Source organism: Oncorhynchus keta, unplaced genomic scaffold (assembly GCF_023373465.1).
Source record: "Oncorhynchus keta strain PuntledgeMale-10-30-2019 unplaced genomic scaffold, Oket_V2 Un_scaffold_22955_pilon_pilon, whole genome shotgun sequence".
NCBI lineage: Eukaryota > Metazoa > Chordata > Actinopteri > Salmoniformes > Salmonidae > Oncorhynchus > Oncorhynchus keta.
Window position 1 is genome coordinate 47,911 of NW_026290872.1, and position 26,777 is coordinate 74,687.

At 41.8% G+C, this 26,777-nt stretch overlaps 1 protein-coding gene across 2 annotated transcripts in view; it reads left to right on the forward strand.

The window, feature by feature from the left end:
* Positions 1-2,533: 2,533 nt before the first annotated feature.
* Positions 2,534-26,777, forward strand: part of LOC118385360 (splicing factor, suppressor of white-apricot homolog) — a 124,783-nt gene continuing 100,539 nt past the window's right edge. The window contains exons 1-7 of one of the 2 annotated variants that reach the window (XM_052515326.1): positions 2,534-2,928; positions 4,540-4,703; positions 7,919-8,050; positions 9,745-9,821; positions 12,608-12,827; positions 13,044-13,138; positions 18,929-19,097. In XM_052515326.1, the coding sequence (XP_052371286.1) occupies positions 2,729-2,928; positions 4,540-4,703; positions 7,919-8,050; positions 9,745-9,821; positions 12,608-12,827; positions 13,044-13,138; positions 18,929-19,097 (1,057 nt within the window). In that variant the 5' untranslated portion in view covers positions 2,534-2,728. The remainder of the gene's footprint in view (positions 2,929-4,539; positions 4,704-7,918; positions 8,051-9,744; positions 9,822-12,607; positions 12,828-13,043; positions 13,139-18,928; positions 19,098-26,777) is intronic. The other variant, XM_052515327.1, reaches the window with a different exon arrangement.

Genomic DNA, 26,777 nt, shown 5'->3' on the forward strand with positions numbered 1-26,777 from the left:
GCCTACCTCTGTTGTGTTCTCGGCAAACATAATGATGGTGTTGGAGTCGTGCCTGGCCATGCAGTCATGAATGAACAGAGAGTACAGGAGGGGACTGAGCATGCACCCCTGAAGGGCCCTCTTGTTGAGGATCATTGTGGCAGATGTGTTGTTACCTACCCTTACCACCTGGGGGTGGCCCGTCAGAAAATCCAGGATCCAGTTGCAGAGGGAGGTGTTTAGTTCCAGGGTCCTTAGTTTAGTGATGAGCTTTGAGGGCACTATGGTGTTGAACGCTGAGCTGTAGTCAATGAATAACATTCTCATGTAGGTGTTCCTTTTGTCCAGGTGGGAAAGGGCAGTGTGGAGTGCAATAGAGGTTGCATCATCTGTGGATCTGTTGGGGCGGTATGAAAATTGGAGTGGGTCTAGGGTTTCTGGGATAATGGTGTTGATGTGAGCCACGACCAGCCTTTCAAAGCACTCTATTAATACAGACGAGAGTGCTACAGGGCAGTAGTATTTTAGGCAGATTACCTTAGGGTTCTTGGGCACAGGGACTATGGTGGTCTGCTTGAAACAGGTTGGTATCACAGACCCAGTCAGGGACAGGATGAAAATGTGATGAAACTGGCTCTCATGAGGACTGCCACAGGAAAGGCAGACACAGAGTGACCTCTGCTGCAGAGGATAAGTTCATTAGAGTCTCCAAATAAATGCTGCACAGAGTTCGAGTGACAGACACACCTCAACTGTTCAGAGTAGACTGCGTGCATCAGGCCTTCACGGTCAAATTGCTGCAAAGAAACCAGTACTGTAGGACACCAAATAGAAAAAGAGACTTGCTTGGGATAATAAACACAAGCAATGGACATTAGACTGGTGGAAATCTGTCCTTTGGTCTGATGAGTCCAAATGTTTTTGATTTTTGATTCCAACTGCCTTGTCTTTGTGAGACGCAGAGTAGATGAATAGAAGATCTTTGCATGTGTGGTTCCCACCATTAAGCATTGAGGAGGTGTTATGGTGTGGGGGTACTTTGGTGGTGACACTGTCTGTGATTTATTTAGATTTATTTAGAAGGCACACTTAACCAGCATTTCTACCACAGCATTCTGCAGCGACATGACCAATCTGTCATCAAGGCAATTTTTATTTTTTATATTTTTTATTTCACCTTTTATTTAACAAGTAGGCCAGTTGAGAACAAGTTCTCATTTACAACTGCGACCTGGCCAAGTTAAAGCATAGCAGTGCGACACAAACAGCACGGAGTTACACATGGAATCAACAAACGTACAGTCAATAACACAATAGAAATTAAATCTATATACAGTGTGTGCAAATGAGGTAAGATTAGGGAGGTAAGGCAATAAATAGGCCGTAGTGGCGAAGTAAATACAATTTAGCAATTAAACACTGGAGTGATAGATGTGCAGAGGATGAATGTGCAAGTAGTGATACTGGGGTGCAAACAAAGGAGCAAAATTAAAATAAAACAATATGGGGGTTGAGGTAGTTGGATGGCTATTTACAAAGGGTGGCTATTTGAAGAATTTCAAATATAAAATATATTTTGATTTGTTTAACACTTTTTTGGTTTCTACATGATTCCATATGTGTTATGTCATCATTTTGAAGTCTTCACAATTATTCTACAATGTAGAAAATAGTAAAAATAAAGAAAAACCCTTGAATGAGTAGGCATTCTAAAACTTTTGACCGGTAGTGTAAATAATTACATTTGAATAGTAATAATAATAATACTATATATATATATATATTGTATTATTATTCAAATGTAACTGACAATACAAAAACAGAGAATATCAACACAAAATATTTTCAATATGTAAACGTGAAATAAATAAATAAAATAAAACTAAATAGATAAATAATAATCACTACACATGAGTACTTGAAGATGTCAGAAACATTTTACATGCATTTTGATAAAAATGTAAAAGGATAAGGGGTTACATTTGTTTAAAATTGTTATAATGTAAGAATGTATTGTTCATCTTGTTATTGACTAATTCTAGATATTTTAATAAATATTGCATTTTAGGCACAGATGTCAAATAGGCTATTTGTGTTTGTGTATGAATAATTTACCAGATGGTACAAAGAGCAAACAATTAACTCAGTAGCTATGTTTTCATTCGAAAAATAACATATTACATCCTTCACTGTAAATATATGGGCCTTATCAATGAAATAAAACACGCAATTACTTAGCTGCTGGCTCTAAAATAACTTCACAAGATAAACAGAGGAGAAAACTCAGGCTGGACGAGGAGTTCTGAAGTATACATGTCTCTGTCGAAAGTTATTTCACAATCACATGGTAGCGCAATCAACATACAAAAAGAGAGCGTAGTAGCTAATAAAATGACAGATTATGTGTTATTTATTATCAACATCAATAAATAATTAATCCAGTTTTTTTCTCATCAGAATATCGGGGGAATGAAAGATTTGATTTACGTGTTGTGTTTTCCATCTTGAAGTTGAATTAACGAATCTGCAGACATGAACCATAAAGCATATTTACTAACTTTTCCAACATGGCTGCACATGTTAGATCTGTTTTTTGTGAGTATGTTTATTGTGGCATTTCGCACCTCTTTTTTTAAAGAAGAAAGACAGACTTTGTAGTACGACAATAATTAAACGATAGTGATATATCCTATCTAACGTTAGTTACCGCACTAGCTTTCTTTTTCGTGTTTGCACGTGCTAATTTGGAATGTATCGGCGCGGCGGGGGCAAGAGGGACCACAACAACAAGACGGTGAAGAAGAATGAGAGTGACAGCAAAAAATATGCCGAGCTTTTGGTATTCGGCTATGCCTGCAAGCTGTTCCGGGACGACGAGAGGGCTCACTTCCACGAGCAGGGCAAACAGCTCATACCATGGATGGGGGACAAGAACATCCTGATTGATAGGTCGGTTGAACAAACCTAGACGGAATTGTTATCCTAACCAACTTTCCTAATCAGATCTGTCTTTCGAAGGGACCGATCGGATTATTGTTTTGCTGAAGGCGTAGTTTTCCAAATATAACTGTCACATGAAAGTACAAGTGTGTGTAAACCATTTTATCTAGCTTCCTTAATAAATGTCAGTTTTGGCCTCATGAAAACGAAGATACATTAGCTATTAACAAAAGGAAGCAGAGGCTTCCTCCACTATTTGGGTCATATTTCAACAGTGAACAAGCTCTCCATGAGACTGAAAGTTGTCTAAAATTGCCCCTTATAAAATTGCCTCATATTTACGGATACATCAATGTACTTGTTTACAGGGTTTTGGACTATAGATCGTCTACATGTTATATTGTATTCAACTTTGTATTACTTAACTGCCCATTGCCCTTTTTAAGTGAGGCTTATGCGTCTTGGTGTATTTGTATTTGCTCTGGTAGCTTCAGCATGAGAATATTAAGTTAAGTATGGTTCAGTTAATTCCAAGACAATTTGGATGTTAAACAACCTAACATATCTAAATGCCTTTCACTAAAACTGAATTCAAATGAAAACTTCAAACCTTACCAACAAGTCACCAAGAAATCGAATTGGTTGATAAATACCACGGCAAATTCAACCCAAACTACTACTGTATGTCAACTATGTGAATTAAGGTGGTTCACAGTAATTAATGTCAAAATGTAGGGTCTTATACTGTTGACTAATGCCTGCCAAGTATCCCAGCTCAGTTGTTTCCCTTTTGCTTTCAGTTGTTCATTTCTAATAACATTTTCTTGCAGGCTGTAGAGCATGTTGGCAATGATGACCTGTAAAAGTAGTTGTTTGTTTATTTGGAAATAAACCCACTTGAACCATGAAGGGGGGGACATTATGTTGGCCCTTCATGGTCTCGTTGAGCCACCTTAATCTTTTTGGGCCTGTCTCTTGTTTCCAATGTATGTGTGTGTCTCTCTATCACATAACCAGCCCTTATTTCCCCAGCTAGTAGCCTAAGGCTAAGGGGTCCTGCCTGACCCCCCAATGCCAACCCCAGTGCCCACTTCTCTCTTTCGACGAAGGAACTCTGGAGAGGTGGAAGAGGGGAGCGAACGCAGGAAAATATCGTCCGTTTGGGTTCTTACGGATAGGTATTTATGTGCTCGGGTTTGTGTGGATGTACCTTTTTTACAGATATAGGAGGATTGGTGAGTGTTATAGGGGGGAAACTTGAACCTTGTAAGGTAAGAGGCGAGTTGTTTTCTTTTGGTTTGTTTCTGTGTTCGTGCAGGGATGTTGCTCCGTAGCAATTTGTTGAGAGAGGAATGAGATTCACAGAGTAAGTTTGCCAGAAAACTGCACTAGAGAGCCTATGTCGGGAGTTGTTCAGGTTATTGTGTCTGTATTGTGACGAGATTGCTCAGTTCCAGTACCATACACTCCCTCATGAAAGACTTGTGACTGAGGTAGTACTTTTTGTTGTTAAAAACTCTTTGTTTTAGGGTCCAACCTGTGTTGGTAAGTAGGTCAATGTGTTGTCTTTTCTCTCAATTGGCTTGCCACATGTCTCTAACCCCTCTCTTCACCCTACAGGTATGATGGGCGTGGTCACTTACATGACCTCTCGGAGTACGACGCGGGCTCGTGGAACAGAGACTACCAACTGTCTGAGGAGGAGGCCAGGATCGAGGCCCTGTGTGATGAAGAGCGGTACCTGGCCATGCACACAGACCTGCTGGAGGAAGAAGCCAGACAAGGTAGGCCTATCAGATTCACAGCTCTGTCTGTGGTGTCTGAACTGCTGTGCAATGCCTCGGCTCATCTGGATAAGCTGTGGAAGACAGTGGTGAATTCATTATTTCACAAAGTGCTCATGCATTTCAATCGCACATTTGTGGGGACATTCAGCCTCTGCATTTGGCATCTGTTTCAGATGACTGGAAGTTCTAACTGAAAGGAAAACAAAAACACTATGCAACAATTAGTTTCTACATAAGGTGCCAAAGTGAATAATGGATGGAATCCCCTTATGTTCACCGGGCAGAATGAGCTTTCAAAAGGCTGTAGTTTCAGTGATGTATTCTGCAACACCTCCATCAACAGAATGTTTTCAGGCACTGGAAGGTTGTTTTGATTACAGTATGCTAATGTGCCCTTCTCTCTGTACTGGCAACAGAAAGGCCATGTTATCCTAGGTAATAACCTCCATTCAATTTCCACATTCTGATCTGATTCCTATTTGGATGGCAAAGAAAAGTATGGTAGTGAAGCTATGTCAAAGATGATGAGAGTTTGAGAGGGTAGACTCTATGTAGCCTAAAGTACGGGGGTCATTTCAGTGCATGCAGACCCTCTAGTAAGTAGGTTTGTGAGGTCCATGATAGGGCTGGGCGATATGGCCAAAATGTCATATGGTATTTGATGTTTTTGATTAATAAAAATTCTAAATTTGCTTTGAGTAGTGTAACCCTAGGGTGGAAACATATATTCTAAATGATTTCAATGGGTCTTTCTCCATTCGTATTGTTTTATACTGTTCAATACAACTTCAACCTAAAATAATTTCCTGCATATTCATACATTTCTGCTTTTCCTGCACTCATTTGAGATCATTTCCACACTGCCTTGATATGGGCAAAATACCAGGCCTTATTTTTAACCAAATCTTGCAATTGCGATTTAGATCAAAACACTTGGGTGAACTTTTGCAATCATGGACATAGAATATTTATTATAATTCTTTAGTTTTAAGTAATAGTGGGTACTTTGAATACAGTGTTGTTTGACATGACAACGAATGAAAATACCATTGACGGGTTATTGGGACAGTGAAGGAACCAAATTGATGGTCCGTGTTTCCTAGGGGACCCTATAATCTTTGGCTTCATTAAATCTTTATTCGTATAGCCAACATATTCATGCTTTGCCTATTCCTCTTTGATTTAGAAGACACTGTTGCACAAATAACATGCTGATTTAAGCCTCCACCAGCACTGGTATCAGGCTGTATTGGCTACCCACTTGCCAGCTAGATTTAGCATAACATGCTAAGATAATACAAACTAGCTGTTCGCAGATGTAAAACATAAAAGACATAAAATAATATTGTAATCATAGAACGCTTGTGGATTTATATTAAGATACAATTGGAAACATTGTTGCATGTGCAGGGAAGGCAAGTAGCCTAGTGGTTAGAGCGTTGGACTTGTAACCGAAAGGTTGCTCGATCGAATCCCCGAGCTGACAGGGTAAAATGACGGCCTCGTTAACCCACAAGGCCGTCATTCCAAATAAGAATTTGACTTGCCTAGTGAAGGTTAAATAAAAAAATGTGCTGCATTGACCATGCAGACTGAACGAAAGTGTCTTGTGGTCAAGCAACAACAAACATTAACACATTATAACACTACATCCACTGGGCATCGAAAGACAACCCCCCCTCTTCAAGCTAATGAGCTTGACACACGTTGACGTACCTGTGTTTGGTTGTAGTGCGTAATAGTGTCCGGTTTTCTCTTGATTGTGTCCTGTTGTCATTTTTCAGCACCGTTGTGGAGTACAACGCCTGTGCAGGTGCCTTACTTTGTTCAGGGGGGGGGGGGATTCCCGTCTCACTTTGCTCATGGTGTCGGCCAGACTTGTTTTTCTTTGCATGCATCTTGTTCGCCAATGACAATGAGGTAAAGAGATTGTCCATGGTGACATTGCACTCATTGCCAACATAAGGTTCCACAAGCCGCATCACTTTCTCTGACACTCACGCCTGCTGCCCGATGTGGATATTTTCCCAGAGCTCGAAATCAGTTCGTCATGTACAATTACGCACAAGCTCGCTGTTTAGCCTACTCAAAGTAGGCCAGAGTAGACTGATAAGACTACTTGGATTCGGTGAACTGATATTGGGTACATACCATTTTAAAATTAGGCATATAATTAGAATGGATCATTACAGTAGAATGGCCCAACATGTTCTTCATTCACGATTGGTGATTATATCATTATGCTTCTTTAGTTTCCCCTCGCTCATCAACTCACCCATTCTCCTCATCATACTAATTGATTTAATCTGTTATATGTGTGAAATTAGTATCGGTATAGTAGGTTCAGTTTCGAGGCAATTATCAGGGTGAGTATCAGCTATGCATTGCACTTTCAACTGTCGGAAAGAAGGAGCGGAGCAGGCCCTACTGTTGGGAGGAGGAGGAGGAGCAGCAGGAGAACCATTTAAAAAAAAATTACACAACCAGTTTTATGAGGGCAACTCCAGTTTTGTTTGTAATATAAGATTCGAACAACGGCAGTGTGTTATATTGACTTATTTAGGAAAAGTCAAGGATGGAAGGGGGCATGAGTAAATAAATGGGAGAGTAAAAAAACAAGTCATGATCAGTCAAACTGGCTGCTTTAGCAGTTGAAGTGTTAAGCTACAAACACAGACCAGCCTAAGGTTATTTTAGCAATGCTGCAAACTTTATAACAAGGAGTTTGTCACTTATAATGAAAGGGCACTGATGATTAGATAAGTGACTGTTTAAGGGAAATATGGTGTTTAATTCCCAAACTGACAGGATTGCATGAGTCATCATGTAATTTGTGTTACTTTCGTCCCCTCATGCTGTTTGCCCTTGGGTAGAGGGGCTTTAGCAATTATCCATCTGTCCACTGTGGGAACACAAGACACATAAAAAATATTGATCATGTTAGATGTGATTTTGTCTTTCATTCCTCACCAACAGAGGTTTGTAAGGTAAGACAAAATTCCATCTGGTTTAGTTTCTGTTATGTCAGCTCACGACACTGTTCACATCCTTGAAACTAGCTAGGATGGATGGAATGATAATTTTGAATCAATCCACTTCTTTTGTCTCATGCTAGAGGCAATCCGTACAGTAGCCTTCTATGACTGTGCTTTCCAATAAATTAACCGTACCATTCTCATGACTCTTTTAATGTGTATGTTTGTCCCACACAGATGAAGAATACAAGCGTTTGAGTGAAGCTCTGGCAGATGAAGGCACCTATAACTCTGTGGGCTTCCGCTACAGTGCAGACTACTACGACCCTTCTCAACCCACTGAGGAAGAGGAGGCCAACAGGGAGACTGGTGAACACACACAATGATTTATTTAATCCCAAATTGCATTACAGTCCAAAAGGATTTAAACATTTCACGCACACATATTCACAGTTCCTCACCACTCTCAACCACTGAACATTTCTCCTCTGACCTGCCCATAGAGGATGAGAGGAGAAAGCATCTGAACACACACACACACACACACACACACACACACACGACAAATCAAGCCGCTGGTGGAGAGGCTCGCACATTAGCTTCAATGAAAATCCTATGATACATTTTTTATCATGGCATGCTCCCCGGAGACCCAAACCACTATTTGAAGCCCGGGAGCTATAAAAAAGAAAGCTTTTCAAGATTCAGCTCTGAATGTGAAATAGTCTTACTGGCTTGCAACTGTACTGACTTTTAATCACCTGTGAGGTCCAGTACTGGGCTCCAACCCCTCCACTAGGCTCTGTTTTGGCCCACTCTAACCACATGAATACTAAAGCCCGTATCCTGTTTGGTATCCCAGAGACAGCCTGCACTAGCCAGTCCAAGTATCCACACATATTGAGGGTAAACCGATTCCAAAATGTGGACATTGTCTCAAAGCCTGAGGCACTTAGCTAGAAAGTCTGTTATCTCATTGGCGCTAAAGTATCTTTGCTTTGGACTTGACAGTCAATGTCAAGTCGTGACGGTCAGTCCAACATCTTGACTGACAACCTAACACTGGGGGAGGGAGTGTTAATGATGAGAGTGTCTGTCAGGACACTCTACTTCACGCCGGGCCTGGCTCTATCCTCTAATTAGACAGTCGTTCATAACACAGCTAACAGCAAACTGTTCTGCAGCTTGAAGTCTGTTGACAAAAGCCTAAATACCAGGCTTATTTATCAGCCAGGCCACTGCTATTATCAAGACCTAATGTCTCTGACAGCCCAACCATGCTAGCCCACACATTGTCAACGCGGAAATGAACCGTGTACCTATATCATTAAATAAGAGATGTAGGGAAAGCTGTCAGCACTTGTGCTCCCCCCATCCCCTCCTCCTCTAGCCAGCACCCAGGTGCCCCTTCCTCAGCAGATGGTACAGTACTATTGCTATGTGTCTGAGTGCTGTCATCAGTATCGTGTAACCTGGCCTAGCGCTGCCTGGGATTACTCAGCAGTACAAACCCGTGTGTGTGTGTGTGTGTGTGTGTGTGTGTGTGTGTGTGTGTGTGTGTGTGTGTGGGGGGGGTTGATTTAGTCAGGGATGGAGTTCTCAGCATGAACCAATCATTTGGCTCTGTTGTGGCGCCGGGGCACACCTCGGGCGACTGGCGGAGCGCTTGATTAAATCTGCACAGTGGCGTCCATTAACCGTAAAAAGGTCTAGGCTGGGCTTCTTGGCTGCCATTTTTGGCATTAAATGTGCTTACCCCTACATCCATCTGCAGCCTCCCCACAGTGAACCAAAGCATAAAATTGTAATCTAATTTCCAGCTGACTTGTCCTCCTATTATTTCACACTGGGGGGGATGGGGTTGGATGTTGTAAATAATTGTGACAGGGACCGCGCCCTCCCAGAAAGTTAAGATTAAGTAAAGCTGAAACTTTGAGTGCCTCGGGCAATGTGGCCGGATGAGAGTGGGGAGAGGAGGAAACGTTGAGTGGCTGTGTTTCACAGTGAATTCTAATCTATTTTTCTCTCTTCTCTCTCTGACCTTATGGGTTGTTCCCCATCAGAAGAAGCAGAGCCGCAGGAGAGCGAGGAACCCTACGTGGCACCCCCGGGCCTGGCAATCCCCCCCGATGTGGAGCTGGTGAGTGCCCTACACAATGTCCCACTGCTTCATGCTTAAATCTACAGGACGGACCACAGGGGTGCAGAATGGGTTTTGGGCAGATCAGAGTCATAACTTCATTTTAAAATGGTGGGTCAGGTGGTCAACGGTTCCTTTTCTACAACAATTCCTATTATGGAGCCACAGAGAGAGAATAGGAAGGGAACAGAGCAGAGATACCAGCAGAACTTAGTCCCAGCTGGTGAGGGCTGTGTGTGAGGTATTATTGATGTTGTGAGGCCCATCAGACTGTCAACAGACAGGTGGTGAGGCCAGAGACTAGGCGGACGATAAGGTGTCTGATCTAGAGGTTATTGAGGTCATCACTCACATCCTGCAGCCTGGGAGGAGTCTGAGAAGAGGAGTCTGTGCTGCCTGGGTTTGCATCAGCCAGTATCAGGGGGCCTGCATCCTGACTGTCTCTCTCCATCTCAGTCCACCAGGACAGGCTGTCCACTCTTCTGCTGCTTCCCCCATTGACTGCAGCTCGCCTTTCATCTGCAGGCTTCTTTTTATTGTAGACTGGGAGGCTTTCATCTCAGCATGGCCTTGATTCTCTCACACACACACACACACACACACACACACACACACACACACACACACACACACACACACACACACACACACACACACACACACACACTCTACCCAACTTCAGACTTACGCAAACACACACACACACTCTACCCAACTTCAGACTTACGCAAACACACACACACACTCTACCCAACTTCAGACCTACACACACACACACACACACACACGAAGTGATTCAATAAAATGCATGTGACAGATAGTTCTCCCTCGCTCTGGCTGTCAAAGCGTCCTCTGTGATGTCCAGAGTAGACACACACTGTGAGACAATGGGCCCACCCACGCCACAGAATCCTTACCTGCTGATTTCTTTCTACGTGTCCTTGTAATGAGATTTCGATTGGGGACCCAGCAAAGCCCTTTCAATTGCTCTGCCTTGAAACGGTCAATTAGTCAAAGCCGGCACCATTCTCAGAATATATGATCTGAATTATTAATCTGTGGATGTGGCTGTATTTCCCCCACATTATCACAAGTCTGAGTGCTCAGGCAGCACGAGCAGACGGTCTGACATCCTGGGGGCTGGGGAGAAGGAATCAGCTCTCGCTCTGCCTCTCTGTATCATGACTCCATAAGAAGTTCCTTGTTCCTCATTTATCTTCATAATTGCAAGGTTATTTGCCGCTACGGAGCTTTCTACTCTCGCAAGCGCTCGGAGGCTCTGAATGCATTAGGAGTGTATGTGTAGAGGGACGCTACTACAGAGTGCAGGCATAAGCGTCTCCTCTCCAAAGGTCTTCATTTATTATTCATTATTTTAGATTAATGAGAAATTTTATTTTCACGATTTGTCGCTCTCTTTTTTTGGTACTCTTGAGGGTACCTAACGAAAATGATTCACTGAAAATACACAGCCTCAGTGATATTTAATAATGTATCACATCAAATCCAAATGATTTCTATTTTGTAAATGTATGTTAAAGTCAAGAAGCCATGGGATAGCCCCTTTTTTTTCAATTTTCGTCTAAAATTACATACCGAATCTAACTGCCTGTAGCTCAGGCCCTGAAGCAAGGATATGCATATTCTTGGTACCATTTGAAAGGGAACACGTTGAAGTTTGGACTTTGAATGTAGGAGAAAATAACACAATATATCTGGTAGAAGAAAATACAAAGAAAAAAAAACGTTTTTTTTTTCTACAACCTTCTTTGAAATGCAATAGAAAGGTCCCAGTTCAAGCCACCACTCTGGTTGTAATTGCGATGGTGTCCACAAGACGGCAGCAGTGTATGTGCAAGGTTTTAGATGGATAACTTAAAGTATGAGCGTTCTCCATGACATTTAGTGTGAAGTCAACCAGAACCATTTGGGAAAATCGTGAAGGAGACAGTTGCATTCATATACATTTTTTATGCAAGAATATCATCAAATCTGTATACTTGGACTTTGATTTACTTTTACGGTATTAGTAGCCATATTATAAGTTCAACATTTGCAAAACAACCAGTTTTCATAACTTCATAACTTATCATTTTTGTCCAAAAGGAAAAGGCATACTGTCGCAAAAGGTTAGCCCCTCCATTTTGCAACAGACACAGGATTTTGGGATACTCCCGTAAAGCCCAGCTCATTGGCTATTTAGCTAGCTTTGTTTGACCCCGATTGGTGCTTATTTGACAAAGATATAGTCGTTCAAGTGAAGACATCCCGTGTCATCGGCGTGCCATGAAGGTGTCGCTCTCTGACCAAATATGGTGTCCTATAGGATATACTACACCCCTAATATATAGTGAAGTCTTGATACGTTCTAGGATCTCTGAGGAATGCGTACAAATGTGATTTGACAATGTTTAGGGTGAGATTTTCAGATTCCTTTCTTTGCAAATTGGAAGTGGAAATACAAAATCGATCGTGCATGCTATATGGACCTTTTATAGTAGAGGCCGACCGACTAGTAAAGGGGCTGAATAATTTTGCACGCCCAATTTTTCAGTTTTTGATTTGTTAAAAAAGTTTGAAATATCCAATAAATGTCGTTCCACTTCATGATTGTGTCCCACTTGTTGTTGATTCTTCACAAAAAAATACAGTTTTATATCTTTATGTTTGAAGCCTGAAATGTGGCAAAAGGTCGCAAAGTTCAAGGGGGCCGAATACTTTCGCAAGGCACTGTAACTCCCCTGTCTGCTAACTTCGTGCGTGTGCTCTTCCGTTCTCCTCTCCAGCCAGCGACCACCAAAACCCATGCCATCATTGAGAGGACTGCCAACTTTGTGTGCCAGCAGGGGGCCCAGTTTGAGATTGTTTTGAAAGCCAAACAGTCTGGCAACTCCCAATTTGACTTCCTGAACTTCGAACACTACCTGAACCCCTACTACAAACACATCCTGAAGGCCATGAAGGAGGGCCGCTACACCCCTGCATCCGACAAGCAGGACTCACAGGGTAAGCCACGGGGGTCAAAGAGGTTAACAAAAAGAGTTCATATAGAAAGTGTTGGAAATAATGTATGGGATACATAGTTTTATACTATAATGCATGTGAAATCTTTGAGAACAGGGGCAGAGATGTTAACAACACAATACATGAACCGAATTCAGAATGCAAGTACTTGAGACATGAACCATTATTCTTTATTCATACTTTAATGTCTTTTTATAGACTCTGATGATTCTGATGATGATGGGGATGGGAACTACCTCCACCCCAGCCTGTTTGCTCCTAAGAAGAGTTCTCGCCTTGAGGAGCTGATGAAGGTAAGGACCAGATCTGTGACTGTCATGGAACTTTGGATCACGGTTATTGGTCAGCCAAATGACTGCGGTCAATGTAATAACCATTCGAATAGCAAAAATAAATAATAATAATAATATTTTTAAGACAAACATTTTATCCTCTCCTCCGCTCCTGACCGCATGTGCTGCCATAGAAATAGAATGAATAGAACGGGTTCCCTATTCAAGTCAATGATGGCGTAATGGGTGGACTGGCGCCCATAAGAGCAAAGCAAGAAGGAAAAGCAGGAAGTGTAACCGTCAATATGTGCTGTTATTTGTTCATTCAACTGACATGACAAAAAATACATTCCATTGCATGAGCCATTTTAGTTAAACCCCCTAGAGTCGATGTCCGCTTCCCCACGAAAATCGAATTAGCATAATACAAAAAGCCCCATCAAAATCCGTCTGTTTAAGCTAGAGATATCTTTTTTGTTGTTGTTGCATGGGCTGCGTCTCAATCCACGTTCGTAAGTGTCTCACCTTTCCATAGTGGGGTCATATTAGCTACGGATGTTTTACTTGAGAAGACCATTTTTGGGTTGTCTCATGGTCTGACAAACACCCCTTTAGCTTGGCCACCTTCCAACGCATAAGTAAAAGGCCGCCATTGGCGGTACAATGCTTTCGGGAGGTATTCTGACCCTTTACTTTTTCCACATTTAGTTATGTTACAGCCTTATTCTAGAATGGATGAAATAGTTTTTCCCCCTCGTCAATCTACACACAATACCCCATAATGACAAAGCAAAAAAAAGAACGGGCCTCCCGAGTGGCGCGCTGGTCTAAGTCACTGCATTGCAGTGCTAGATGTGCTGTCGCACTGGGCGTGACCGGGAGACCCACGGGGGCAGCGCACAATTTGGCTCAGTGTTTTCCGGGTTAGGGGAGGGTTTGGCTGGCTTGGATGTTCTTGTCCCATCGCACACTAGCGACTCCTGTGGCGGCCCGGGCGCAATGCACGATGACACGGTCGCCAGGTATGCCGTTTTTCCTCTGACACATTGGTGCGGCTGGCCTCCGGGCCTAGTGGGCGTTGTGTCAAGAAGCCGTGCGGGTTGGGTTTCGGAGGACGCACTTCGCCTCCCCGAGTCTGTATGGGAGTTGCAGTGATGGGACAAGACTGTAACTTCCAATTGGATACCACTAAATTGGGGAGAAAAAGGTGTTCAATCTTGGTCCTCAGACTGGGCCGAAGGTTCACCTTCCAACAGGTCAATGACATGAAACACACAGCCAAGACAACGCAGGAGTGGCTTTGGGACAAATCTCTGAATGTCCTTCATTGGCCCAGCCTGAGGCTGGACATGAACCTGATCGAACATTTCTGGAGAGACTTTGGATGGGGAGCGTCGCTGCACAGTTATTTTCAATCTGACGGAGTTTGAGAGAATCTGCAGGGACTAATGGGAGAAACTACCCAATACAGGTGTGCCAAGCTTGTAGCGTCATACCCAAGGAGACCCGAGGCTATAATCACTGCCAAGGGTGCTTCAACAAAGTACTGAGTATAGGATCTAAATACTTACGTAAATGTGATATTTACGTTTTTTTATTAAAATACATTTTCAAAAATTAACTGTTTTTGCTTTGTCAGTATGGGGTATTGTGTGTAGATTGAAGATAAAAAAAAACCCTGTCTAAAATTGATTAAATACAAACGTAACAAAATGTGGAAATAGTCAAGGGAACTGAATATTTTACAAATGCACTGTATATTGGACACTCCTTAACTATCTTGTCTAACTATAAAATATAAAAATTCTCCTCTCTTTCTTGTTGATAGGCTAAGAATATGACTGGGCTTTCATCATTTTATGCTTGCATGGCTTTCTCCTGATCAAACAATTAATTAAACTAATGAGTTCCATCTCAAAAAGTAGTCTGAATAACCCTAAAACGTATGGTAGCCAGGGGACTAATAATTATAGATGAAAAAATGTCAATAGCCAATAGAAAAATCTAATGACAAGTTTAAGCTTATTAAGAAAGAAATTATCCCTCCATGCGATACGGAAAACCAAATGTCCAAGTTAAAGCTATGAACCGTAGCCTATTTCCCAAATATTCCAATAGCCTAAGAAGGTGTTGCTGCTTTCAAAAAGAACAAGAATGAAAGTCGGGAGTTTATAGGCATAGGATATTCTCAATCACAGCCTTATAAACGATTGAACAAACAATATTAAGAGATGACGATGAGGCAATTATTAGTTAGTTCTGAAAACGGTGGTTAAAAAATAATACAAAAATGTGTATCACGTTTTATGAGTAAATAATCACGGTTGGACAGGCCTGGGCAAAGGCCGGCCCTGGGGCCGTATGCGGCTCGGGACCTGATTCAATACGGCCCGCGGAATCATGCTCAGATTACATAAAGAAGTAAAGTTTTGAAAAACGTGTTTGTTTTTCAAATTAAAAGCCCAATGAATACTCGCCTTTGTATAATGATTTTACTCCCACCACTTTTGGGACATTTATTTTGAAGGCACATATAAATAACATCTGCACGAGGACAGACCGTGACTGACAGGCTGACACACGTCACAGTTACAAATAGTAGCTAGCTAGAAATTGCGCAAAAATGTGTTTTTCAAAGAAAAGGAAAGTAGACCATGAAAGTAGGGTGTTCGAGCAAGAGTGGACATCGAAATATTTATTGAGGTATCAGGGAAAGCTTAGTGTGCAAAAAGAGGGCATCTCTGTCTTTGACTACAACTTGTCCGACACGTCCAGACGAAGCGTGCAGAGAAATATAGTAATGTATTCTAAGCAGAGGGCAAATGCATCGAAAGAATTGCTTTCTCAGTTGCAAAAGCAGCAAGGACTTTACACAACTGCATTCAGCAAACGACAGAATTACGAGAGCTAGCTATGTACTGTCCCTCAACATTGCTAAACATAGCAAGCCATTCGCTGAAGGGTGAATTCATTAAATAATGTTTTTTTAATCTTACTAGGCAAGTCCGTTACGAACATATTCTTATTTACGATGACGGCCTAGGAACAGTGGGTTAACTGCCTTGTTCAGGGGCAGAACGACAGATTTTTACCTTGTCAGCTCGGGATTCGATCGAGCAACATTGCGGTTACAAGTCCAACGCTCTAACCACTAGGCTACCTGCCGCCCCAGTTTAATTGACTCTGCAGTAATACCTTGCCCCGACAAGAAAGAACTGTTTGAAAATGTTTCCCTGTCAAGACGAACAGTGACACGGCGTGTTGAAGCCATTGTAATGAATATGGAACAACAGTTGAAAGACATGGTAAAGGATTTTACCTATTTCTCGTTGGCCCTGGATGAGAGCAGTTATGGACGTGTCGCGGCGCAGTTGTTGATATTCTTACGAGGCATACCCCCAGACACTGAAATTACGGAGGAGCTTGCATCAGTGCAGTCGATGAAGAGCACAACCACAGGGAAATATTTATTGGGGGTTAATAAGTGTTTGGCAAAGCTGGGACTGAGTTTTGAAAAGTTATCCAGTGTGACCACTGATGGGTGCCCAAACTTGACAGGAAAAAATGTTGGCCTTTTGGAAAGGATGCAAGATCAAGTAGCTGAGCTGAACCCAGATCAGAATTATTTTCCTGCATTGCATTATTCATCAGGAGGTGCTCTGTAATTGTGTTCTGAAAATGAGCCATGTTGTGGATACAGTCACTAAAGTGGTAAACTTCATAAGAGAAAAATCTTTAAACCACAGGTAGTTTGTCTCACTGTTGGAAGAGACCGAGTCAGGTCATGCAGATCTCCCCTACCACACAAACGTGAGATGGCTGAGTTTGGGGAAGGTGCTTAAAAGGGTGTGGGACCTGAAATCGGAGATTGCTGAGTTTTTGCAAATGAAAGGAAAATGTGTATTTCCCTCAACTGCAAGATAACGAATTGTTGACTGATTTTCCTTCACCGTGGACATCATGGCACTCATGAATTAACTGAACTCCAGTCTGATGCAGTGATTGGAGAACTATTCAAAACAATGTCACCGAGGTTTTAAGCATCTCTCGATGAACAAAACTTTCCAAAGATTAGGAGTCGTGCACAGATGTTTGTACTGTTTGGGTCAACATATTTTATGTGAACAGGCGTTTTCAGTGATGAAATATAGCAAGTCAAGGCACAGATCATCTCTTACTGACTCACCTCTCAGCAATTCTGTGCATTGCGACTATACTATACCAGACTACACTGATGTAGTCAATGCCCATCAGAGGCTTCACTCCTCACACTGATTGAGTTGTTTAAATGTAATGTTGAGCACTCTCTCTTTCATGTGTTTTTGTGCATACCTGTTGACAAGAGTTCTGTCCGTGGTGCTGAATGCAGTGTTCTTTGCCCTCCGTGTAGTTCATTGCATGTTGAATAATGAAAATACCTACCAAAAGGAGAACATGGATGTGGTTTATTTCTGTTCATGTTAAAATATTAAAATAAGTAGCATATCTGGATGTGATTTACAGTAGATATCTGTCAACACAGTCATACACATGATGTATAATCCTGTAATATGATTCCAGCCTGCGATGGCAAAAATATATTCTAATATGGCCCTCCATGAAAATAATTGCCCAGGCCTGCGATAGGACAAAGGTTGACATCCCCCAGCCTTAGCTGAGATAATTGGATATGAGAAAGCATTATTGTGAAAAGCACTCTAAGTCCCCACCATATTGCTTTGGTCTGTCTTATTTAGACATAGTTATCTTGGCTTTGAAGGGAATAAAGAAACCATAAAACTATGGAATTAGTTCATCTCAGGGCCTTTCTAGAGCAATTATCTCCCATCCATACGGGCTTTGACCGTTCAAGCCAGCCCACAATTTGTCTAATGGCTTATACTGTATTTTTTTTTATTGGGTTTGACCATTTGCTAATTAGCCCATGGTTAGGTTTTTAATGTTCAAAAGCCCATAGACTTGAATTAATCACACATTACTGTTAAGTTGTTGTATTCAACAGCATAATTGGGCCTGATTTCAAAGTGTGTCTCACTTCAAAGTGCTTAGATTTTTGTGGTTGAGGATGAGCTACCATCAAGTATTTTTCATCTCTTGATTTAATATTCTGTAGGTTTAATCACTGTCACTTGTTGTAATTCCAAGTGAATTGCGCTAAGTAAATGACGAGATAAAAGGCTCTTAAATAAACCAATGTGATCAGATTTTCGGCCCAAATTTAAAAAGGCCTCAATCCTTTAAACGTACATTTGATTTTCTTTCCCAATTTACTTGAATATCAAGAGTCCCATCTTTCCTTTAGATCCTGTTCTTTTAAAGGGTTTTGATAACTTGTATGTCAACTCTTATTGCACACACAAGGCTAGAAACACCTGTATAAATCACCAGTGTACATGTTTACATATTATTCAATTAGTATATTAGTCCAAACTTCATGCTAAATGAGTTGTAATAAGTAGGTCATAACATGACACATGTATCAGCTAGTTAGAACCATTACTCTGTCTTGCGTTGTTTGTCCTCTCCATCAGCCAGAGGTGTCTCAGTTTCACCGCTATAGCTTCCTATTGTTGGGACCGGTTACCTAGTGGTTCAGAGCGTTGGCCCGGTAACTGGAAGGTCAATGGTTCAACTCCCCAAGCCAACTAGGTGAAAAATCTGTCTATGTACCCTTGAGCAAGGCACTTAACCCTAATTGCTCCTATAAGTTGCTCTGTATAAGAGCATCTGCTAAATGACTCAAATGTAATTGTTGGGGGTTATGCTGACCAGTAGTTCTAAGCCTTTTAACCAAATCTATTTGTGTTGTAGCCCCTCCAAGTCATGGACCCAGACCATCCACTGGCAGCGCTGATCCGGAAAACCCAGCAGGAACGTAACGGAGCCGCTGCTGCTGCTGCCGCCATCATGGCAGCCAAGCCAGAGGAAGTACCCGCAGAGCCAGCTGTGCCCGCCACACCCGCAGAGTACATCGCTGACCGTGAGTACAGTTTCTCATTTCTGAGAGTCCAACTGGGAAACTGAAATCCAATATCTGATGAGCATTCATATTAGCGCCGAGGGAGCCTCTTCATTTCAATTTAGTCCTGGTCCACTTCATTTCTCTCCCCATTTTTTATATATATTTTTTATTTCCCCCTCAGTGCAAGCTCAGTCTCTCAGACAGGCAGAGTGGCACTAAATTGTTTAGTATTGAGCAATGAACTCCTAGAGGCAAAAAGAACAGTCCACTCGTTATAATTCTCAATGTTTAACAAACGTTGGCGTTCATATCAGATGAGAATCTCGAGGAGGAAAGGTACATTGAATTAGCCCAGCGGTAAACATATTTGTCGGACACAGGCACATGTTCCACCTTGCAGCTCATAATGGAAAAGCTCATTAACATGGTCTCCTATAGACCCCTGACACTGCTGAAACGTCCTCTTCCAGGAGGTCAATTCCAGAAAGCATTTACATTTACGGCATTTAGCATACATTCTTATCCAGAGCGATTTACAGGAGCAATTAGGATTAAGTGCTTTTCTCACGGGCACATCGACAGATTTTTCATCTTGTTGACTCAGGGATTCGATCCACCGCTAGGCTACCTACCGCCCTTCAGTCTTTGAGGACTGTTCAGCACAGACTGAATCCAGGAGTGATTTAATTTCACCACATGACCCTCGGGGATTGTAAGTACTTAAAGGTTCTTGAGTTTTCAAGTCTTCAAGAATTTTTTTTATTTTTTTATTTTTTTTTAACACGTTTCTTGTCCTTGAATTTGTGCCTAGTTCATTTTCGGATCTGCAGTGAGCAGATGGTTTGGACGCGCTGACAAACTGTGTTCCCCTTGCTCTTCATTGACGGCAGGGTTGCTGTTTGTTTTGCCCTGAACGCCGGTGGATAGAATCCAAAGTTGCTTTTCTGGCAGCGCCCACAGATGTTTGCTTCCTCTAAATGCAGACATCATTTCCGCTTTTCTGACACACACACCAACCAACCAAACAACCACTCTGCCAGCCTAGAAAAGAGCAGCTGCATAAAACGACCAGCTCTCTCTCGCTTGACCCAAACACTTCTCGAGGCATCCGAGGCTACAGAATCTCCAGAATCTCTTTCTTGGCTTCTTTAAACCTTAGAAATTTTCTCTCTACTGTCTGCATTAGTTCTAGGTGATTGATGGTGAAGGTGCTGGGTGTGATATGGAGTGCCAAGCTAACTCTAAACGTCCTTGAGAGATGTTCCTCGCAATTTGACTCCTCTTATTTACCAGGGTCAACCCTGTCTTCCCTCTGTCTGGTGCTTGGGAGAGACGGCTCAAGCTGAGTGAGCTGATTTGTCTTAATTAGCGGGACTGGAAGAGCTCCACAGCAGCACAGACATGGATTTTTAATGCGCTGGCTTACGGCGACAAGATTTGAGAGATTTTGCTCCCGTAGATCCGACTTTTATTTCTGTGCATGGCGCTGGGTCTCTGAGAGAATCCCTGTAAACAGACTGGAGAGGATCAAAGGCACCAGAGGAATATCCTCCAGTTTCTGCCAATGACTGGCGTATTGAATGGGAATTAGGCAAGAGGGGTTTAGAAGCGTGCAGCATTGCAGCTCCTTTAATTCGTTATAACTTTGCTAGCTCTTCAACGGGACAAGTGCCTAGTTTCTATTGGGCCGAATGTTTTGTGGTGTCACCTGATCTCAAACGACCACTTATTCCCTTCTATTCTACTGGTCTATGGATTCTCTGTTGTAATACAAGCACATTCTACATTCTAATAGAGTGAACGTGGAGCATATTAGATCATTTGCATCAACACTGAAGACAACTCTTCCTAGAAATGTAGAGAAGCTGTCATGACTGCACTAGGGGACTGGGCTTTTCTATCTTGAGACTGGGCTATTCTTTCTGTCCTGTTGGGTGACATACATCCCATTCTCTCTTGACCTCAGAGGCCCAGATGAGGCAATGCAGCCTACTGTTACACTGTTAGTTTAACAGTCCACAGACAAGCATCTCACAATACACTGCACTGTACATCCATCCACAATGACTCACCAACACTCCTCCGCAAAGCAGTCCATCCACTTATCGGTTTCACCCACCTCGCCTGTGCTCATTGGCCACTACCGATCCGTGTGTGTGTGACACTTACAAATTCATTAATGGAATTTATCCTATAGACAGTTATGGAGGGGGACCTTTTGAACTGTGCTTGTGTAGTAGAGGTTTTCCTAGCCACCGTGCTTCTACACCTGCATTGCTTGCTGTTTGGGTTTTAGACTGGGTTTCTGTACGGCACTTTGAGATATCAGCTGATGTACGAAGGGCTATATAAATACATTTGATTTGATTTGAGCGATTATGATTTTTCGGCGCCGATACCGATTTATTGGAGGACCAAAAAAGGCCGATACCGATTAATCGGGCAATTTTTTTGTAATAATGACAATTACAACAATTCTGAATGAACACTTATTTTTACTTAATATAATACATCAGTAAAATCAATTTAGCCTAAAATAAATAATGAAACATGTTCAGTTTGGTTTAAATAATGCAAAAACAAAGTGTTGGAGAAGAAAGTAAAAGTGAAATATGTGCCATGTAAGAACGCTAACGTTTAAGTTCCTTGCTCAGAACATGAAAACATATGAAAGCTGGTGGTTCCTTTTAACATGAATCTTCAATATTTTCAGGTAAGAAGTTTTAGGTTGAAGTTATTATGGGAATTCTAGGACTATTTCTCTCTATACCATTTTGTATTTCATTAACCTTTGACTATTGGATGTTCTTATAGGCACTTTAGTATTGACAGTGTAACATTATAGCTTCCGTCTCTCTCCTCGCTCCTACCTTGGCTTGAACCAGGAACACATCGACACCAGCCACCCTTGAAGCAGCGTTAGCCATGCAGAGCAAGGGGAATAACTACTCCAAGTCTCAGAGCGAGTAAAGTTTGAAACGCTATTAGCGCGCACCCCGCTAACTAGCTAGCCATTTCATATCGGTTACACCAGCCTAATCTTGGGAGTTGATAGGCTTGAAGTCATACACAGCAGAGCTGCTGGTAAACTCATGAAAGTGCTGTTTGAATGAACGCTTACGAGTCTGCTGGTGCATACCATCGCTCAGTCAGACTGCTCTATCAGATCATAGACTTAATTATAACATAATAACACACAGAAATACAAGCCTAAGGTCATTAATATGGTCGAATCCGGAAACTATCAGCTCGAAAACAAGACGTTTATTCTTTCAGTGAAATACGGAACCGTTCCGTATTTTATATAACGGGTGGCATCCATAAGTCTAAATATTGCTGTTCCATTGCATAACCTTCAATGTTATGTTCTGTCATAAATTCTGGCAAATTAGGCTGCCCAAACTGTTGCATATACACTGACTCTGCGTGCAATGAACGCAAGAGAAGTGACACAATTTCACTTGGTCAATATTGCCTGCTCACCTGGATTTATTTTAGCTAAATATGCAGGTTTAAAAATATATACTTCTGTGTATTGATTTTAAGAAAGGCATTGATGTTCATGGTTAGGTACACATTGGAGCAACGATACGCACCACATCGATTATATGCAATGCAGGACACGCTAGATAACTACACATGGTTGATGATATTACTAGTTTAACTAGTGATTATGATTGATCGTTTTTTGTAAGTTTAATGCTAGCTAGCATCTTACCTTGGCTTACTGCATTCGTGTAACAGGCAGGCTCCTCATGGAGTGCAATGTAATCAGGTGGTTAGAGCGTTGGACTAGTTAACTGTAAGGTTGCAAGATTGAATCCCTGAGCTGACAAGGTAAAAATCGTCGTTCTGCCCCTGAACGAGGCAGTTAACCCACCGTTCCTAGGCCGTCATTGAAAATAAGAATGTGTTATTTTGTGACTAGGGGGCAGTATTTTCATTTTTCGAAAAATAACGTTCCCGTAGTAAACGGGATACTTTGTCAGGACAAGATGCATATAATTGACAGCTTAGGATAGAAAACACTCTGTTTCCAAAACTGTAAAAATATTGTCTGTGAGTATAACAGAACTGATGTTGCAGGCGAAAGCCTGAGAAAAATCCAATCCGGAAGTGCCTCATGTTTAGAAAGCGCTGCGTTCCCTATTGAGCAGTGAATGGGTTATCAACCAGATTACGCTTTCTCCGTATTCCCGAAGGTGTCTACAGCATTGTGTCGTAGTTTTACGCATTAATGTTGAAGAATACCCATAAGCGGCTACATTGCGCAAGTGGTCACCTGATGGCTCCCATAGTGACTCTCGCGTAAAATACAGAGGTAGCCATTATTCCAATCGGTCCCACTGAAAAAGAACAATTTCTGGTCGATTTCTCAGCCAAATGTGAAGAACAAACGGAGCTATTTCGCCTACAAAAATAAACATTTTGGGAAAAAAGGAACATTGGATATCTAACTGGGAGTCTCGTGAGTGAAAACATCCGAAGCTCATCAAAGGTAAACGATTTAATTTGATTGCTTTTCTGATTTCCGTGATCAAGTTACCTGCTGCTAGCTGGACAAAATGCTATGCTAGGCTATCGATAAACTTACACAAATGCTTGTCTAGCTTTGGCTGTAAAGCATATTTAGAAAATCTGAGATGACAGGGTGATTAACAAAAGGCGAATCTGTCTCAATATATTTCATTTGTGATTTTCATGAATAGGAATATTTTCTAAGAATATTTATGTCTGTTGCGTTATGCTAATTAGTGTCAGATGATGACAACGGTCCCGTTCATGGGATGGGGTGTCACTAGAGGTTAACTGACTTGCCTAGTTAAATAAATATTAAATAAAAGTGTAAAAAAAATCGGCCAAATCGGTGTCCAAAAATACAGATTTCCGATTGTTATGAAAACTTGAAATCGGCCCTAATTAATCGGCCAACCTCTATTGTGTAGCACAGGGAAGCTGGCTGCTACCAATGAATGTTTTTCCTGCTGAGCAACCCTTCTGGTCATGGATCGTTATGCATTCATAAAGTGGGCCAGCAGAAGCCCTCCCTTGTTGTCTGGCCGACCTTTAGTTTTGCCCTAGAGACCAGCATATAGCACAGGGATGGAGTTAAAGTTATTCTATCACCTCGTGTTTGGATTGCAATCCCAGGTTCAGACCTCCCCAGACACTTAGCCCCCCTGATGGGTATTGATTGAAGACTGGCTTCTTGAACCCCAGCTATCTGGAGGAGAGGTGTTTGTGCTCAAGATGCTCCCTATGAAAATTATTAGCTTTTGGAGTGGCTGGAGAAGGAGCAGAACTTTAATGTCTTCTAAGGTTCCAAAGCAAAAAAAATTAATATATATTTTTAACTGACTGAGTCAGAAACACAAAGCTTGATAGAATGCTGTAAGGTTGAGGTGGCGGGAGGCAGAGGTGCTGTCTTGGCTCTCAGTGGTGTTGAGGTTAGTGGTTAGAGAAATCATGCTCTCAAACACTCCAGTCAAATCCTACAGCACAGATATGGCCCTCTCCAGTCCTCCTCCCCTGTCTTTGACTCTCTGTGGTGTGTGTGTGTGTCAGGGTTTCTGTTTGCCGGTAAATATATATATCTATCTAATTGGCACTGGCCAATTGTCCAGGAGAAGGAAAAAAATCTCATTGTGAAATAATGCTTTTTAACCTATTCATGGATGGAAATACAATTCGACCAGTCATGCTTATCAGTCTATGGGTTAATTTGCATAATTTAGTGTAATTAAATTGGCCCGTGTGTATATTTGTTATGTATGTTATTTAGATACAGAGCCTTTGAGCTGAAAATCTGTCACTGTGCTTTTATAAGCCCAATCATTGCACAACAATTCTAAATGCAAATCGTGTGTTAAAAATAGTTTTTTTGGCCATGATAAAAAGAGCTGCTATTTTTATTTCTCAGCTGGTAATTGAAGCGCCCTTCCCATTCGCCATTTTAAATGCATTGGCAACGGAAGGTAGGCTTCATCAGCACGTCACACACCACTTTGCAATGAGCTGGAGGCAGTATGCATTTTGAAAACATATAGCTACTTAATTGTTTGAAACCTGAATGTTTTACTACATATTATGAGGCAAGTTTTACCTTGCTTCAAAGCTGCCTAGGCAAAATCCGACGATATCCGTGGAGGCAATTATTTTATAAAGACTTCCATATGCCAATGAAGCCAGTAGCCTATTTCTCTTGTTTTCTATTGGTTTTCAACTTTCTTTCATTGCCGGTAGCCAAATGTTAATTTGTGCGTAGACTACTGCATTGTAAGCGTTGCTGCACTAATAATGTTAAAAAGTAATAGTTTGTCAAAATGTTAAGGTGAATGTTCTGATATGTAGAATAGGTAAACTTTTCTACTATGGGTAGTAGATTGACATTGGCTCGTAGGTGGCGTGTCCATAAGGCTAGGGTAGCTTTCCCTAAGTAAATGTAATTAAAATGCCTAATTAATCTGTATCTCTGTTGGCATAACTTTTATAGGTCACTTTTTTTCTCACCTTTATTTAACCAGGTAGGCAAGTTGAGAACAAGTTCTCATTTACAATTGCGACCTGGCCAAGATAAAGCAAAGCAGTTCGACACATACAACGACACAGAGTTACACATGGAGTAAAACAAACATACAGTCAATAATACAGTATAAACAAGTCTTTATACGATGTGAACAAATGAGGTGAGATAAGGGAGGTAAAGGCAAAAAAAGGCCATGGTGGCAAAGTAAATACAATATAGCAAGTAAAACACTGGAATGGTAGATTTGCAATGGAAGAATGTGCAAAGTATAAATAAAAATAATGGGGTGCAAAGGAGCTAAATAAATAAATAAAATACAGTAGGGAAAGAGGTAGTTGTTTGGGCTAAATTATAGGTGGGCTATGTACAGGTGCAGCAATCTGTGAGCTGCTCTGACAGTTGGTGCTTAAAGCTAGTGAGGGAGATAAGTGTTTCCAGTTTCAGAGATTTTTGTAGTTCGTTCCAGTCATTGGCAGCAGAGAACTGGAAGGAGAGGCGGCCAAAGAAAGAATTGGTTTTGGGAGTGACTAGAGAGATATACCTGCTGGAGCGTGTGCTACAGGTGGGAGATGCTATGGTGACCAGCGAGCTGAGATAAGGGGGGACTTTACCTAGCAGGGTCTTGTAGATGACATGGAGCCAGTGGGTTTGGCGACGAGTATGAAGCGAGGGCCAGCCAACGAGAGCGTACAGGTCGCAATGGTGGGTAGTATATGGGGCTTTGGTGACAAAACGGATTGCACTGATAGACTGCATCCAATTTGTTGAGTTGGGTATTGGGGGCTATTTTGTAAATGACATCGCCAAAGTCAGTTTTACAAGGGTATGTTTGGCAGCATGAGTGAAGGATGCTTTGTTGCGAAATAGGAAGCCAATTCTAGATTTAACTTTGGATTGGAGATGTTTGCTATGGGTCTGGAAGGAGAGTTTACAGTCTAACCAGACACCTAAGTATTTGTAGTTGTCTACGTATTCTAAGTCAGAGCCGTCCAGAGTAGTGATGTTGGACAGGCGGGTAGGTGCAAGTAGCGATCGGTTGAAGAGCATGCATTTAGTTTTACTTGTATTTAAGAGCAATTGGAGGCCACGGAAGGAGAGTTGTATGGCATTGAAGCTTGCCTGGAGGGTTGTTAACACAGTGTCCAAAGAAGGGCCAGAAGTATACAGAATGG